At 35.7% G+C, this 15,480-nt stretch overlaps 2 protein-coding genes across 4 annotated transcripts; one reads left to right on the forward strand and one right to left on the reverse strand.

Annotated features, from left to right (window-relative positions):
* Positions 1-2,612: 2,612 nt before the first annotated feature.
* On the reverse strand, positions 2,613-6,234 carry slc35c1 (solute carrier family 35 member C1). Of its 2 annotated transcripts, XM_052560674.1 has the most exons (3): positions 6,128-6,234; positions 5,186-5,688; positions 2,613-3,325 (listed from the first exon to the last, which is right to left on the reverse strand). In XM_052560674.1, the coding sequence occupies exons 2-3, from the start codon at positions 5,655-5,657 to the stop codon at positions 2,754-2,756; spliced, it is 1,044 nt and encodes a 347-aa protein (XP_052416634.1). In that variant the 5' UTR covers positions 5,658-5,688; positions 6,128-6,234; the 3' UTR covers positions 2,613-2,753. The 2 variants fall into 2 exon arrangements, with proteins under 2 accessions (XP_052416634.1, XP_052416633.1); XM_052560673.1 differs by lacking the exon at positions 6,128-6,234 and having other exon boundaries at positions 5,186-5,696.
* A 651-nt stretch (positions 6,235-6,885) lies between these two features.
* Positions 6,886-15,249, forward strand: tollip (toll interacting protein). 2 transcript variants are annotated; one of them, XM_052560676.1, is made up of 6 exons: positions 6,886-7,074; positions 8,786-8,935; positions 9,928-10,110; positions 10,730-10,882; positions 11,049-11,139; positions 14,379-15,249. In XM_052560676.1, exons 1-6 carry the CDS (start codon positions 7,042-7,044, stop codon positions 14,597-14,599), a joined length of 831 nt encoding a protein of 276 aa, XP_052416636.1. In that variant the 5' UTR covers positions 6,886-7,041; the 3' UTR covers positions 14,600-15,249. The 2 variants fall into 2 exon arrangements, with proteins under 2 accessions (XP_052416636.1, XP_052416635.1); XM_052560675.1 differs by lacking the exon at positions 6,886-7,074 and adding an exon at positions 8,263-8,555.
* The last annotated feature ends 231 nt before the right edge of the window (positions 15,250-15,480 follow it).

Consider the following 15,480-nt stretch of genomic DNA (forward strand, 5'->3'; position numbering starts at 1 on the left):
ACTGCACATAATATTTAAATGTTAGGCTAAGGTTACATAGACCGTGAAATCTATTACCAGTGAGACAGAAACATGTCCATTAACTATAGCTTGTTGTTGACATATTCTATTTTAGCTAGCTAATGTTAGCTAGGTCAACAAATAAAAGTCAAAATAATGTTATTATATTTAAGTATAATCCATTGCTGTCAGGAAGAAAGATTGTATCTCCACATTTCATCATTTTTATTTCTTGTCATAAATCAATACTATTGGTCAACCTTTATATCTGTCAGTGTTCCTGAAAAGTAATGCATTTGGACATGCAAAGTTTCTGACTGTGACAATTTATAATGAATATGGGTCATTTTAGACCCATAGCTTGTGCATCAAAGGGTTAAGTACAGTAATCAAGTAAATTTACTTAAGTGTTTTACACCACTGCACTAATGCTGATTCACAGGCTAATCTACACTAAAGTGCATTTGGTTCATACACTATATTTCCCCTTAAAACAGGTCAATCCATCTAGTAATGTTTATAGCCACCAGATGACACTGTTGCCAATACTTGGAGGTTTAAGTCTTTCCCCAGCAGCACATTCAGAGCATCTGAGCTACCTGAGGTACAGAAGGACACAAATCCAACAGATTAAATCACAAGCCCAAAACAACGGTGGGTGAACAACTAAAAGGAAAAATTCTAAACCCCTTATAAAAAAAAAAAAAAAAAAAAAAAAACATGATTTACTACAAAAAAAAAAAAAAAAAAAAAAAAACTTGGTTACTATAGTTAAACCATGGTGACCACAAATTAACTATGGGTTTGCAACACTAACCATAGTTTAACTATGGTATTTGTAGTAAAAGTATGATTATACAAATAGTAGTCATTACGAAAAAAAATAAAAAAAATAATAAACATGGTTATTACTATTTTACTATTGAATAAAAACATGGTTATGCTTACTTTAATAAGGGTTTAAGTTAATGAAATAGAAGAAATAGCCTAGCTACCTAGCCTATAAATAGCCACCCTTACTAAAATTAACCATGGTTTTACTGTAGTAAAAGTAGTAACCAAGGTTTTTTTTTTTTTTTACCGTTTGTTTAACCACAGTTTTACTACAAATACCATAGTGCAGCAAAACCATGGTTGATTTGTGGTTACCGCTGCCGGACTGCAGACAGCTACGCGAAAATATTATATATGAAAGTATCTAGGCCATCACTGTCTGTTTCTCTGTTCTCTCTAGTACTGTAGGAAAACAATACAGAAAATAATCCACAGTAAGCTACAAACAGTTTAAATGAACATGATAATAACATATGCGATTAAACAGTGTGTAGTTCCTTCCTTTTTTTCTGATGTGATACTCAACAACAGCGACACCTGCGAGTCACGTGACAGCCTCGAGACTGATGTAAATTATAAACAAACTAAACGACACACGCATGTATTACACACAGATATCAGTTTTCTGTTCGATCAAAATGTTAATGACCTGAAATAATGATTTAGAGTTTTAATGAGCAGTTGCATTGAGCTGATGTAAAAAAAAAGAAAAAAGTTTCAATTAAAAAAATATATAATTACTAAAAAATTTATAATATATAATAATTTTCAACACTAGTAATAAAAACTAAAACTGACATGAAATAAATTAACTATACATTTTAATATTTTAAAAAACAAATCCTAATACAAAAGCACAACAAAATTTGAATAATTTTATATAAATATATAATAATAAAAACCTTATTATTATTATTCTACTTCAAATACTAAACTAGCACTGGCATGTTTGCATGAACACTATTGTGAATCTGCAGACTGGACCTGGAACAGGAATTAACACTGGTGTTAGCAGCTCAGCCTTCTGTAATGAACAACAGGTGACGTTTTTCTGGGTATGTATTCCTTATAATGTTACACATTTTATTATTTGCATGTTCTTTTCAAATGGTATGATGCTAATGATGATGTTAAATGGACAAAAATCAGGAAATCTTTTATTGCAGTCAACATTTTACCGTGGTCTGTCTGACAGCAGCATCAAAGACTTCCAGTTTGCAGGATCTTTGGTTTTGGGTTTCTAGTGATCCTGAAGATCTTGATTAGCTGGTTAAGGTGTGTTTAATTAAAGGCTGGAGCTAAACTCTGCTGAAAAATGGCCCTAGAGGAACAGGTTCAGACACTCCTGCAGTACACATTAGATAAATATTAAACTAGCAATCATGGCTTTTATATAAGTTTGGTTTGGCAATGAAAGTATTTCCTCATGTGACACCATTTATACTCTATATCAGCACACATTAGCTGGAATTTGAGTTCCAGTATCCTATAACAGGATCACAAACAATGTATTACAACTCAAGCTACATGTACTTCCCTGAGGCAAAATGATTGGTGGAAAAATGACCTTAAACTCCGGTCCGTTCCACCATAAACTGGTTAATCTCGTTCTGTCTCTTTGTCTTTCAATCTGAAACACAATCTGGTTGCACCACATCTGAATAGAGACACATGAATGTATCCTCCTTAGACGAGATGAGTCTTTGCAACAACTTTGACAATTAATTCTGGGTCAAAGTAATGAAATATCAAAATGTGGTGTTATTAAACAAGTAAAGTTTTGTTAAGCAGGTTTTAATAATTATCCTGTATCTTACAAAGTAACATCAGACATTCAAATGCCCATATAAATACACCTATGTATATACAGATGTGCTGAACAGACAGTCTCTACAAGAAAGTTACTCCAAAAACAGTTTTCACACCATAGAATCATCTTTACTTTTCAGACTGCTTGTGTTCTCTGTTTCCGGAGGCACTTGAACTTTCTTCATCTCGAGTCCTTTGACCCAGGTGTAGGCGAAGGATCCCACCAGCACCATCATATTGCTTGTCCACCAGAGATTACTCTTACTGGAGCCCAAGTGGACCACCGCCAACACGGTCTGTGCGCAGGATTTGGCTGTGCCGGACACATTGTGAGTCAATGGACTGGTGAACTTGATCTGAAGTCCTGTCACGTAACCAATGGCAAAGCCAAAGATTCCACCCACAATCATCATGCCCCAAAAATGTAAATGTGTCAGTCGGTTAAACTCCAACACGCTTTTCAGTTCGCCAGAAAAGGCAATAAGTGGAATAAAAAGTACAATGGCATTGAGGTTGTTGTAGTAGGAGAGCTTCCAGATGTTTCCATCCACCACCGGCATCACTTTTTTGGTGTAGATGGCATTGAGAGATACACAAAGACTGGCAACGACGCCGAAAACAACACCCGTCCAAGAAAGGGAACCTGCCACAGATTCTTGGTCCACACCCAGCCAGAATCCACCTGGAGGCATTACGAAACAAAGCATAGATAGTCAGTGTAACTCTTTTGTAGCGGACTCCATTGTGTTGATGAATGGGATCTTCATAGCTCATGAATTCATGTATTCTTATTATTAACTAGGTTTAAAAGCTGGTTTCTGTCTTTTACGGCCCATTCACGTCAAGCACCATAACTATAAAGATAAGACATTATTTTTACAGCCCAGTTCCGCATGCACACGTACTAGTTGCCTGAACCTACCCCTAAAACATACAACCCATTTAGTAAGCTTATACGTGACCACTAAATTAATCAAAAAGGTCAATTTTTCGAATTTGAGTGGCAGAAAATTTGCATTTTCAAGCAGCAAGTCTAAGAAGCCATGAAATAAAAGATTTCAAAAAAAGTTTGTTTTTCTAAATTCTGACTTTATTCCCGTAATTCAGAGATTATATCTCGCAAAAAAACACCTCGTCATTCTCTCTTTTCCCCTCGGCTCAGAATCAAGAGGTTGACTCCCACACTTCTGGCTTTTCTTCCCTCAGAATTGACAAACTCACAATTGAGTTAAATCAAGTTATAAAGTCCGAACTTCATAAACTTAAGTTGCGAACTTAAATTCGCAATTTAGGATGGAAACCTGGCTTGTATGAATTTCTTACTTTTGCTAAACACAAAAGAAGAAAATTCTGAAAAAATGTTGGACACAAGCTGACGGTAGCCATTAACTTCCATAGTATTTTTTCTTTACAATGGAAGTTCATGGCTACCGTCAACTGTTTGGTTCATAATTTTGCAAATGCAAGAAAAAAAAAATCTGAATTGTGAGATCAAAGAAATACATGTTATGTAAAATGTTAATAGTAGGTTTAAATAATATTCCATGCTGTAACTGCAGGGATAATGCAATATGTGCCCTATGAACAGCATATGGGAATATTATGTAGACCTACTGTTTAAATAAAATTTATGCATTAAAATTAATCATAGCAGTTTTCATCCATAGTCTGTCTGTTTAAATGTTGACGTTCAGCTTCAAATGGCATCTTTGATTCTACAAAAATTATCTGCATCCAGATCCTGACATCAAAAGGCAATTTTTTTTCTATTTTTAATGGATTTTACCTGTTTCCCTCCACCTTTCTCCAGTGTTTTTTTAAACTTGCGCAACTGCGAGTGACGAAACTGTGACATCTACTCTGAAATTTTTTAATTATTTATTTACTTATTTAAGGAAGTTGGGGAGAATGACGTGTGTCCCTGTAGCTGTTTCCATCACCCTCTTTTTATGCACATTTTAAATATCACATCAGAAACAAATGATGGAAACACCACATTTCGAAAGGAATCCCTTAATTTCTCTGCAAAAACATTTTTAGGACCGAAAGACCGCATTTATTTTGTTTCGTCTGCTCACTTGAAGCGCAAGTAATTTATTACATTTGCAAATTTTCTTATTGACACTTAGTGTCAGTTTATAAGGAAATGCTGATTTGGTTCTATCTGACTTGTTGGTGGAAACGGTGCTTATTTGCAAATGTTTTATGCAATTATTCAATTTTGCATACAAGTTAAATTTGCAACTTAGGATGGAAACCTGGCTTGTGCTAAACGCAAAAGAAGATATTTTGAAACTTGTTGGACACGAGCTGATGGTAGCCATTAACTTCCATAGTATTTTTTCTATACTATGGAAGTCAATGGCTACCGTCAACTGTTTGGTTACCAAGGTTCTTCAAAATATATTTGTGTGTGTGTGTTCAGCAGAGAATAGAAACTTGTATGGGTTTGGGACAACATGAGGGGCAGTAAATGATAACAGAATTATTATTATTATTATTATTTTGTCGTGTACTGTCACTTTAAGAGGCTGGTACTCACCAAGAATGACTCCGCAACACAGCACCGCGTAGAATGACGTGGTTTGCTTCAGAACCGCGTATGACAGAGCAACGTTAAAAACCGTGGAAAGCGACCGACCAACGGTGTAGAAGGCAACTCCCACGTATTTCAGGCACAAGTTGTTGAATGTGATCATGCCGATGAACACGATGGTCAGCGGCAGAATCTCTCTGGACACTCTAAAATCAAATTTTAAAGACGGGAAATCCACGAATCCAGGACATAATTTAGAGAGAAAGTTCAAGATCCAACACAGTCCAACGCTAACGATACACTGGAAAAAAGTGATGAAGATAGGCGCGTCCAGATCCTTGTTTTCTAACAGGTAGTTGTTCAGGAAAACCATAGAAATCGAGATGAACCAGTAAAGAGCCACAACCGCAGCGATCTTAGTCGCTCTCAGGATAAAGGACTCGTCTTTTTCCGACTGAGTGGAGTCCAAGAGAGCCATTCTTAATATTCTGGAGCGCTTGAGTAGGGACCTGTTCATGGTTCAAGAATAAAGGAAGAGGAACAATGCAAATACACGTTAGTCATGTTACAACAACAGCACCAATGACATCTGTGGTGCTCTGCACTAGCCATGTTGAGTAAAACGATAGCCGGCGAGTTCAACTACTGCCATGGATTTCTTAAAGTGACATCCTCACCTTTGTACACAATCATAAAAGTGCATATAATCGAACTTCACGATAAACTACAAGCGGAAACAATCACATTATTATCTTACTACCGTTTATAGACGCTGGAATAAATAACCAAGTTAATAAAAACAACAACAAACAGTAAGAGAGCGTCTAGGATGCTTAACCATACATTAAGTCTCGTACTTAAACAGTAGTAATAAAATAATTTAAAATGTTATGTTTGTAACGTTAAAAAATGACAGAATCTTTACAAATCTGTTTGTTTGAGTCTCACCTTCCTGGACATCAGACATTTGCTTGCAACGCACATTGAAGCAGGAAGTGTTTTTAATGTTCAACTCCTCCTTTCTCTCGAGACGATCTACCGTAGTACCATAGGCACTGCATTGTTATTACAACAGAACAAAACAGGGAGATTATTCCTGAGATATCTGTCAGTATCACCCCTTTTAAAAGGCATTATCATTATAAGCTGGGGTGTTGTTTCTATTTGCATTCATGCATGAAACATTTACTTATTTTAATTTATTTACCTCAAATTAGATCTTTTTCTTCTTAAATTAGACAAAATCACAAGAAATTAATAGTATGCTACCAGTTGTCTTTCAAAGATGTATGTATAAAATTGAAATAAAAATGTTCTGCATTTACATTTTGTCATTTAACAGACACTTTCATCCAAAGCGACATACAAATGAGGACGATGGAAATGCCAATTGTGTTTACTTTAATAACTTTATTGTTACGAGAAAAGAAAACTGTGTAGCTTCTCCTAAAATATTATTTAGCATTCCTTTAGTGTTTAGATTGTGTGCAACCACAAACTACATTTACTGAAGTTGGGGTTATGAAAAAATATATATATATTTTTTTGTTAATTTGTATATTTATTTTCCTAGTTATCCTTTGCTTATATTAATTATCACCATTAAAAATATATTATTTTCTGGCTATGGAAAGGTGCAGATTGACAATTATTAGGCTACAGGGATTCTGTACTGCTAGACCGAGGGGACTTTTATTCTGAAGTTCGGAAAGGGGCGGGGCCTGATAGGGTGGTCGTTATTTTCCGCTAGTGGGCTTCCTGATGCATTTCGTTGTTTATCACCACATTCTGACGTAACTATTATTACATTTTTCTTATTTTGAAAATAAGACAGGCGTCGTCCGTTATCTAATAACCTCGAAATGGCAACAACAGTTAGCACGCAACGGGGACAGGTAAGACTTGACTTTTAAATACACATTTACGTTACCGTACGCAAAATGCTAGCTTGCTCGAGCAGTAAAAGAAGGATTTTCCCAATATAAACAACACACATCGGAAGTTGCGCACTACAGAATTAACATTACCAATATGCATATATAGATGTTACAACTCAACTGGCGTCTAAACATCACAACGAGACAGACTAAATAAGTATGTAACGTTACGTTAGCCAGTTCTTGAGTGCTGCAGAAACGTCGAGAAATGTAACGTTACAGCAGGTAGATCGTCACGATGTGACAACGAAACGTTAACAAATGTGATTTAATGTCATGTTTTAAAAGCCTGTTTGTGTCTAAGTAGTAACCAAACAGTCGTTTATTTCATCAATCATTCGAACGTTATTTTTGACCGTACGTTAGTGATTTAGATGTGATGTGTTGTGAATGAATGGTGTTGTCATGTTACGCGCATCGGGCTCGTGATTTAGCACGCGGGTTGTAGCGCATGACGTAATCACGGACACTTCCAGTCCACATCAATACAGTAACATATTGTGTATTGAATAAAAATGTACAATGTTGAACAGTGTTTTTGTCATCTTTAGATAGAATAAGAAATAGAAAACAGACAATAACCAACAAATACTTTGTTCTTTTCTTTAAATTTTCAAATACTGTTAAGCAGTTATTAAACAATTTAATTTGGATGTTGAAAAATCTTGCAAAAAATCTCTTTCTGAATTGCATAATGTAATTATATATATATATATATATATATATATATATATATATATGTGGAATTTATATATATATATATATATATATTTGCTTTTGTAATTGTTCCCTTGCCTTTTTTCTCTTTGGAAGCATTTGCTATGAGAAGTATAGGTTTGCTGATACCACAGGAAAATATTGTAGGTTAAAGTTGCATCATTATAAATGTCTGTTAGAAAAAGACGCATCACCCGGATGATGAAGATTTGTTCAGTAGAAATAAAACTTAAGTTGAATCCTTTTGAGAATTATTAAAAGACTCATTCTTTCCTTTGTTAAAAGAAGCAAGAGATGTCTTAAAGGGGTCATTGGTTGCGAAAGTGTTCGAAGTGTTGGCAGTGTGTGTACACAGCCATACTTCAAGTATAAAGATCCACCCAGTGTTTTCTCATGAATCATTTCCCCTTTCTCAAACTGAGCTGATCTCAGATGCAGTCACACAGACAGGCCCCTCCCACAATAGTTTGATTGACAGTAGTGTCTCAGCACAGACTGGACTGGTGTCTTACCTTAGACCCGCCCTCAGTGAGTCATCAGTCCAACACTGTTTCACCGCTGGAGCAGATGTAATAGTGAACATAGCAGTCATCATTTACTCCTGACATCTGAGCTGCTGAAGACGCAGTGGACATTTGTTTTGAAGGGAACGCGCCCCAATCTACATAAATGCGTCTATCTTCATGCGAATCGTTCATGATCCAGCTTCACTTCCAGATGAAGTGAGTTTAAGGTTCTTTAAACAAATCTTTGCAAATCGAATCTCCTAATAATGTGCTAAATAGCAAGTTTCACGATGAATGCAGCTGAAGTTAAGAGTATTTCAGAGAGCAGCTCTGAAGAGTGGGGCGGAGTCAGCAGAGCTCATTTGCATTTAAAGGCACATGCACTAAAACGGTAACTCCTGTAACTCAGTGCACAGAATCAGAAGCTGTTGTTATTGTGTGTTTAGGTCTACATTGGTGAGCTGCCTCAGGATTTCCTGAGAATCACCCCGACGCAGCAGCAGCAGCAGGTGCAGTTAGACGCCCAGGCGGCCCGACAGCTGCAGTACGGAGGATCTCTAGCAACAGCTGGCCGCCTCAGCATCACCGTGGTCCAGGTGCGTCTGCAGTGCTGTTTTAATGGTGGACAGTCAGAATTACACTGCTGTTCTGAATTCACATTTTTTAAGTATTTGTACTTTAGGGGAATATTTTCAGTTTGTAAAACCCAGTTTGTTACATTTCAAAGAACAATAATTTACTAGGTATGCGTTGAAATGAAAATTATTGGCTGAAAGTGAACAAAATGAATCACTGGGCCAAAGGCTGAAAGATGAATACCGAACAGGGTTGTCGTTTTTTCTGTTTTTTTTTTTTTTCTTCATGTTTTTTCACCATTGCACAAATTAAAATCAGCCAAATTAAACAAAAACTAAACACTTTGAGCAGCAAATTTTCCATTTTTGTATTTCTTTTTGTGTCTCTCTCTGACACTTTTAAATGTTTCCACTTCCAATCTGCCGACATGTTTGCTGTTCGCCTCTCACTCTACGCTGTTTGATCGCGTAACCAAAAATGGCATTGTTCGGTACAATTTTATTCATTCTTCCAAAGATTTATTGAAAACGTACTCACCCTCAGGTCATCCCAGATGTAGATACGTTTGTTTCTTCATCAGATTTGGAGTAATGTAGGTTTGCATCAGTGTCTCATCAGTGGATGCTCTGCAGGGAATGGGTGCCATCAGAATCAGAGTCCAAACAGATGATAAAAACATCACAATAATCCACAAGTAATCCACAGCACTCCAGTCCATCAGTTAACATCTCGTGAAGTGAAAAGATGTAACATGATAATGATAACAAGTTATTTCCATCACTGGCATCTTTCTGTGTTTGAAACAATGATTATGCAATTGCTTGAGCAATGCATTTCAGTCAGTTGCACAAGACAAAATTTTGGCATTTAACATTGAGTTTCACCATAAATGTCTCTTTGCAATTGTTGTATTTGTGCATCTGTGACTTTAAGTTTTTAATAAGTATACTGGATATTTAAAAGATGCAATGGTCTGTAAGTCACAAGGCCAATTAAATTGTTATTTTCACAGGCGAAGCTTGCAAAGAACTATGGGATGACACGCATGGACCCTTACTGCAGGATTCGACTTGGCTACGCCGTCTATGAGACTCCTACCGCACACAACGGAGCAAAGAACCCTCGCTGGAACAAAGTCATCCAGTGCACTGTCCCGCCCGGGGTCGACTCCTTCTACCTGGAAATATTCGATGAGGTCAGACTCAAATAACTTCTTATTATAGTTATATCATTTACCAAATTATAATAAGACAACACTGATGCATTTTTCAAAGCAACAATTCATCTAAAAATAAATACTGTCTTCATTTACTGTTCCTCAAGTTTCTCCAAAACTGTATGAATTTATTTCTTCTGTCAACACAAAGGAAGATATTTTGAAGAATTTTGATTACCAAAGAGTTTCTGGTAGCCGTTGACTTACATAGTATGGAAGAAAAAAGTCCATTACGGCATGCAATGGTTACTATAGTTAAAGGGATAGTTCACCCAAAAATGACCCTGTGATTTACCCTTGGGCCATCCTAGGTGTATGTGACTTTCTTCTTTCTGAAGAATATTATTGGAGCTATGTTTAAAAAAGTCCTGGCCCTTCCAAGCTTTATAATGGCAGTGAATGGGGGTCAAGAGTTTGAAGCACAAAAAAAGTGCATCCAGCCATCATAAAAAATGCTGAAAACACAAAATATAAAAATATAAATTAAAATAACAACATCTTAAATCATGAATTTTTATATCCTGAAATCCTGCATGTGAAGGTGACTCTTCTTGCAGTAGGCGATCTTAACTGCTGATTGTTCTGTGTTGCTGGACAGAGGGCGTTTTCCATGGATGACCGCATCGCTTGGACACACGTGACGATCCCAGAGAACCTGCGAGAGGGAACCGTCGTGGACGAGTGGTACAGCTTGAGCGGGAGACAGGGGGATGACAAAGAAGGCATGATTAATCTTGTCATGTCCTTCGCTGTAAGTCCTCACTCACAAAATACTCCTGTGCATGAACTGAGTGTTACAGCGTGTCTTGACCAGATGTTACAAGAGAAATGCTTTCTTTAAAAAACTAAGAAGAGCATGGCAACTTTTGTTTAATCAAATGTATATTTTTTCCTCTCTCTTTTTTCTTTGGTCAAAGTCGATACCTGCGGGAATGATGATGCAGCCGCAGCCTGTGGTTTTGATGCCTACAGTTTATCAACACGGCGTTGGATATGTGCCCATAGCAGGTTTGTTTAATACTGTGATATAATTAATAAACCATCCACTGCTTTATTTTCAGAAAGTATTTAGGGCACTTCATCATGTTGAACCCTACTGTATCATATTTGTTTCAAAAATTTCTAAGGCTTAAATGATCAAAATTTTGCTGAAACATCTGTTTCACACAATCTACTACATGCTTTCTGTCATCTGATGGACTTTTTAGCAAGTAAAAGTGTAATTGTACAAACATTGACCATCAGCTTGTATTTTATGCTGTGAAACCTTGATATTTCTGAAGTAAACATAAGAATATCTTTGATATTGTAATTTAAAGATAAACACTTATTGGACTGCAGCAGCTCAGGTTTCCTTTATAATCAAGGCATAATTTTTTGGAAAAATGTAATTAAAATGCGAGTATCAAACATGATCATAAGGCTTTAGAGAAGCGTTTATTGGTTTATTTCTCAGTTGTAATTCTATTGCAGTGCATTATGATTTTTTGTCATAAAACGAAGTATTTTCAGTTGAAGTTTATTTGCGTAGTTCTTTTCATAATACAAATTGCTGTAAAGTTTCTGCATTTTATTTAGTAATATTTTCTCTGTGGTGACTATGTCAAGGTATTGTCCATGTGGCAGAAATGTACAGTGAAATCATGCAGTTAGTTAATAACGTAATCAGACAGGCAGTGAACACTATTAAAAGCAAAGATTATATGTTGCATTCAAACTTATAGCAAAATTTGGTAATTGGTAATTTGGACTTACTTTGATTTTTTCAACACAAGCAAAATAATAATAATGTGCGTTTTATCAGATATAACTGCAGTCCAAGATTACGAGATGCATTATTTGATTGCTTGGTGAAAGAGATGTGTTTTTAATCTAGATTTAAACCGAAAGAGTGTGTCTGAACCTTATCAGGAAGGATATTCCAGAGTTTGGGAGCCAAATGTGAAAAAGCTATACCTCCTTTAGTGGACTTTGCTATCCTAGCCTTAGGGAGACTGATGGGTTGTAACATGGTATGAGGCTAGTTAGGTTCGCAGGAGCTAAACCATTTAGGGCCTTATAAGTAGTAATATTTTGTAACTTATACGGATCTTAATAGGTAGCCAGTGCAGAGACTGTAAAATTGGGGTAACATGATCATATTTTCTTGACCTGGAAAGGACTCTAGCCGCTGCAATTTTGAATTACCTGTAGATGCAGGACAACCACCTAGAAGTGCATTACAATAGTCCAGTCTAGAGGTCATGAATGCATGAACTAGCTTTTCTGCATCAGTAACAGATAACATTAACAATCAAGTAACAAAACACCACAGTTTGGCGAAGTTTCTAAGATAGAAGAATGCTGTTTTTGTTACATGGGAAATATAATTTTCAAAACACAAGTTGCTGTCTAATGTTACCCCCACTTTTGTACTGTAGAGGAAGTAACATTACATCGGTTTAGATACAAATTGTAATTAAGAGATTCTGTGTACTATTTTTTGGTCCAATAAGTAATATCTCTGCCTTAGCTGAATTTAATAGTATACAATTATTGGTCATCCAATCTTTGACATTTTTAACACACTCTTTTAGCTTAGATAATTTACCAGTTTTATCTGGTCTTGTTGAAATATATAATTGAGTATTATCAGCATAACAATGGAAACTAATACTGTAAAGGTGCAACATATATATTGAAAACACAGACAGGACAGATCCTTGTGGGACTCCATACTTTACAGGCGTTAATTGAAATGATTCCCCATTTAAATAGACAAAGTGATAACGATTGGACAGGTAGAATAAGGCCTGCCCTTCAATACCCTTATAGTTTTGTAATCGATTTATTAGTATATCATGATATATGGTGTCAAAAACAGCACCAAGATCAAGTAAAACTAGCAACGATATGCAGCCTTGGTCCGATGTAAGAAGCAAGTAATTTTTTATTTTAACGTGAAGTTTCTGTGCTATGTTGGGCCCTGAAACCAAACTGAAAATCTTCATAGATATGTTTTTGTTCTTTTTTTTTTTTTTTTTTTTTTGAATGAAGGAGCAAATTTTTTACATAAACGGAAGATTTGACATTTGTCTGTAATTTGCAAGATCATTAGGATCTAGTTGTGTTTTTTTTAACCTGTTAATTGTCACCCCGTCCCGTATACGGGACACTTACGTTGACTATACTATATTACAATCAAATCTAATCTAATCTTGACAAACTATATATCATTGGAAAGGTCTAAGACTCCCAAATATATATTTTACCAATATTTTTTGTTAAAAATTATGTAGGAAAAGTAATAGATCAATTTATGACAAGACTGCACCCTCAGAAATCTACATTACAAAAGGATCTTTGACCTTTGTTTAAAAAAAAGACTTCCTCGTTGCCTTTTTCTCTATCACATTTTAGAAATCATCAGAAGTTATATATCACTTGAAAACATAAAATCTCAAAATTCATCCTTCAAAACCCATTTTAAAATAAGACATTGCATTACCATGTAATGTTTTCAGTCATGAATTATAAAAATTTAGGTTTGTATCATGCACATACATCTCTATCTTCAAAAACGTGAGTGACAGTTAACAGGTTAAACTAGAGACTTAATAACCGCCAGCTTGAATGGTTTTGGGATGTGACCTAAAGATAACAGTAAGTTAATAATATTGAGAAGTGGTTCTTCTGCTGCAGGCAGCAACTCTTTCAGTAATTTAATGGGTACAGTGATGAGTTTGTTTATTTAGTTTTTTCTGTCCTATAGTTATTTGTATTTTTTATTTTTTTATATATATATCATCTTACTAAGACTTTCTTGGAGATATACTGCAGAGTGACAACTGATATATCATTTTATGTTGGTCGTCTGCTATACTGTTATAAAGGCCTCATTGATTTACATCACAAATTATCTAAATTTCATCTTAATTTTTGTCAGTATAAAGATCAGCATCTGCACCAAATTGCATAATTGTGCTTAGTTTCAGTCTCTGATTAAAACAAAACAACAAAAACACAAACGCAAACCTTTGTGTCTAAAGGTTCAATGAACTTTCAATAATAATAATAATAATAATATATATAAAATAAAAATGAAAAGATTTTCATATGTCATTATTTCATGTCAGATTTCCAGGGTTAAAATGATTAAGCAAGCCTGTTCTGTTTGGAAGAGTAACTCTAAAATGGTTGCCTGTGCACAGTTAAATACTGCTTTTTATGATAAAAACAAAACACAATTTGTCCAAATGTGAATGTAGGTGTCCCTGGGATGTATAACCAAGGTGTGGTGCCCATGGGAATGCCAGTCGTGCCTGCTGTAACGTCACAGAGCGCCCCCTGCGGTGAAGAAGACCTTAAAGCCCTTCAGGACATGTTCCCCAACCTGGACAAGGAGGTGATCCGCACCGTTTTGGAGGCCCAACAGGGCAACAAGGATGCTGCCATTAACTCCCTGCTACAGATGGCCGAGGAGCTTTAACTGCAGATCTGTCAATCAGCTAGCGCTTCAATCTACCAACAATCTAAAACTTTATACCAAAAAGACCTGTAAATATGCACACTGAAGTCTATCAACACTTAACAGTAGCAAGGAAATCTAACAAACTTTTAATTGTCTTTAAATCTGCATTCAGAATGAATGTTTCTGGAACGTTACAGAGAATGTAGGATGATTTTTTGCAAAGGAGTAACTTGTCATATGTCCGCTGAGGACAGTATACCATATCTGTATTGTAGTGATCCCATGTCTTAAAGATGTTTGATATACTGTATTATTATGCTTTTATCTGTATGAATTTAGTTACTTAAATGCACATGAATATAATTTATTTTGAAGATTATTAAAGAGATATGAGAGTATATCAGAATTAATGTCATTATTTTAATGGCTCTTTTGTGCACAAGCTACTCTATGACCATTACAAGAACAGAATATCTGTTAAGTGTAAAATGCCTAATAGCAGCCCATGATATTGGCAAATATATGACACACATTGCCTGTATTGCACAGTAGAGTTGCAAGACCTTGTGGTTAAAATGATCATAAATGGCACTTGGAGCTTTGCTTTTTTCCTCTGTTTGAGCTTGTTTGCTGATCCAGCTTTCTAATAAACCTGGCATTGCACACTGTGATTGTTGTTGGCTCTTTGATGAATTTCTGTCGTTTCTCTATTATGTCACTTTGGATAAAAATGTCAGCTTAATGCATAAATATAAACCTAAATGAAAAGGCTATAGTTGCCACAACTAATGCACCAGTTATCACCAGTTTGAATGTAATTAGACAAAAAAAAGATATAGTTTATAAGTGCATGAGCAATGGTCATGAGTTGCAAAAGGTTATATACATTGTGAATCCAC

The sequence above is a fragment of the Carassius gibelio genome, chromosome B7 (assembly GCF_023724105.1).
Source record: "Carassius gibelio isolate Cgi1373 ecotype wild population from Czech Republic chromosome B7, carGib1.2-hapl.c, whole genome shotgun sequence".
NCBI lineage: Eukaryota > Metazoa > Chordata > Actinopteri > Cypriniformes > Cyprinidae > Carassius > Carassius gibelio.

Coding starts and splice junctions, on each gene's coding strand:
- slc35c1 (XM_052560673.1), bottom strand. CDS start 5,696: ATGAACAGGTCCCTACTCAAGCGCTCCAGAATATTAAGAATGGCTCTC. Junction 3,326..5,185: donor GTGTTGCGGAGTCATTCTTG/GTGAGTACCAGC, acceptor TAATGCCTCCAG/GTGGATTCTGGCTGGGTGTG.
- tollip (XM_052560675.1), top strand. CDS start 8,517: ATGCGAATCGTTCATGATCCAGCTTCACTTCCAGATGAA. Junction 8,556..8,785: donor CAGCTTCACTTCCAGATGAA/GTGAGTTTAAGG, acceptor TTGTGTGTTTAG/GTCTACATTGGTGAGCTGCC. Junction 10,883..11,048: donor ATCTTGTCATGTCCTTCGCT/GTAAGTCCTCAC, acceptor CTTTGGTCAAAG/TCGATACCTGCGGGAATGAT.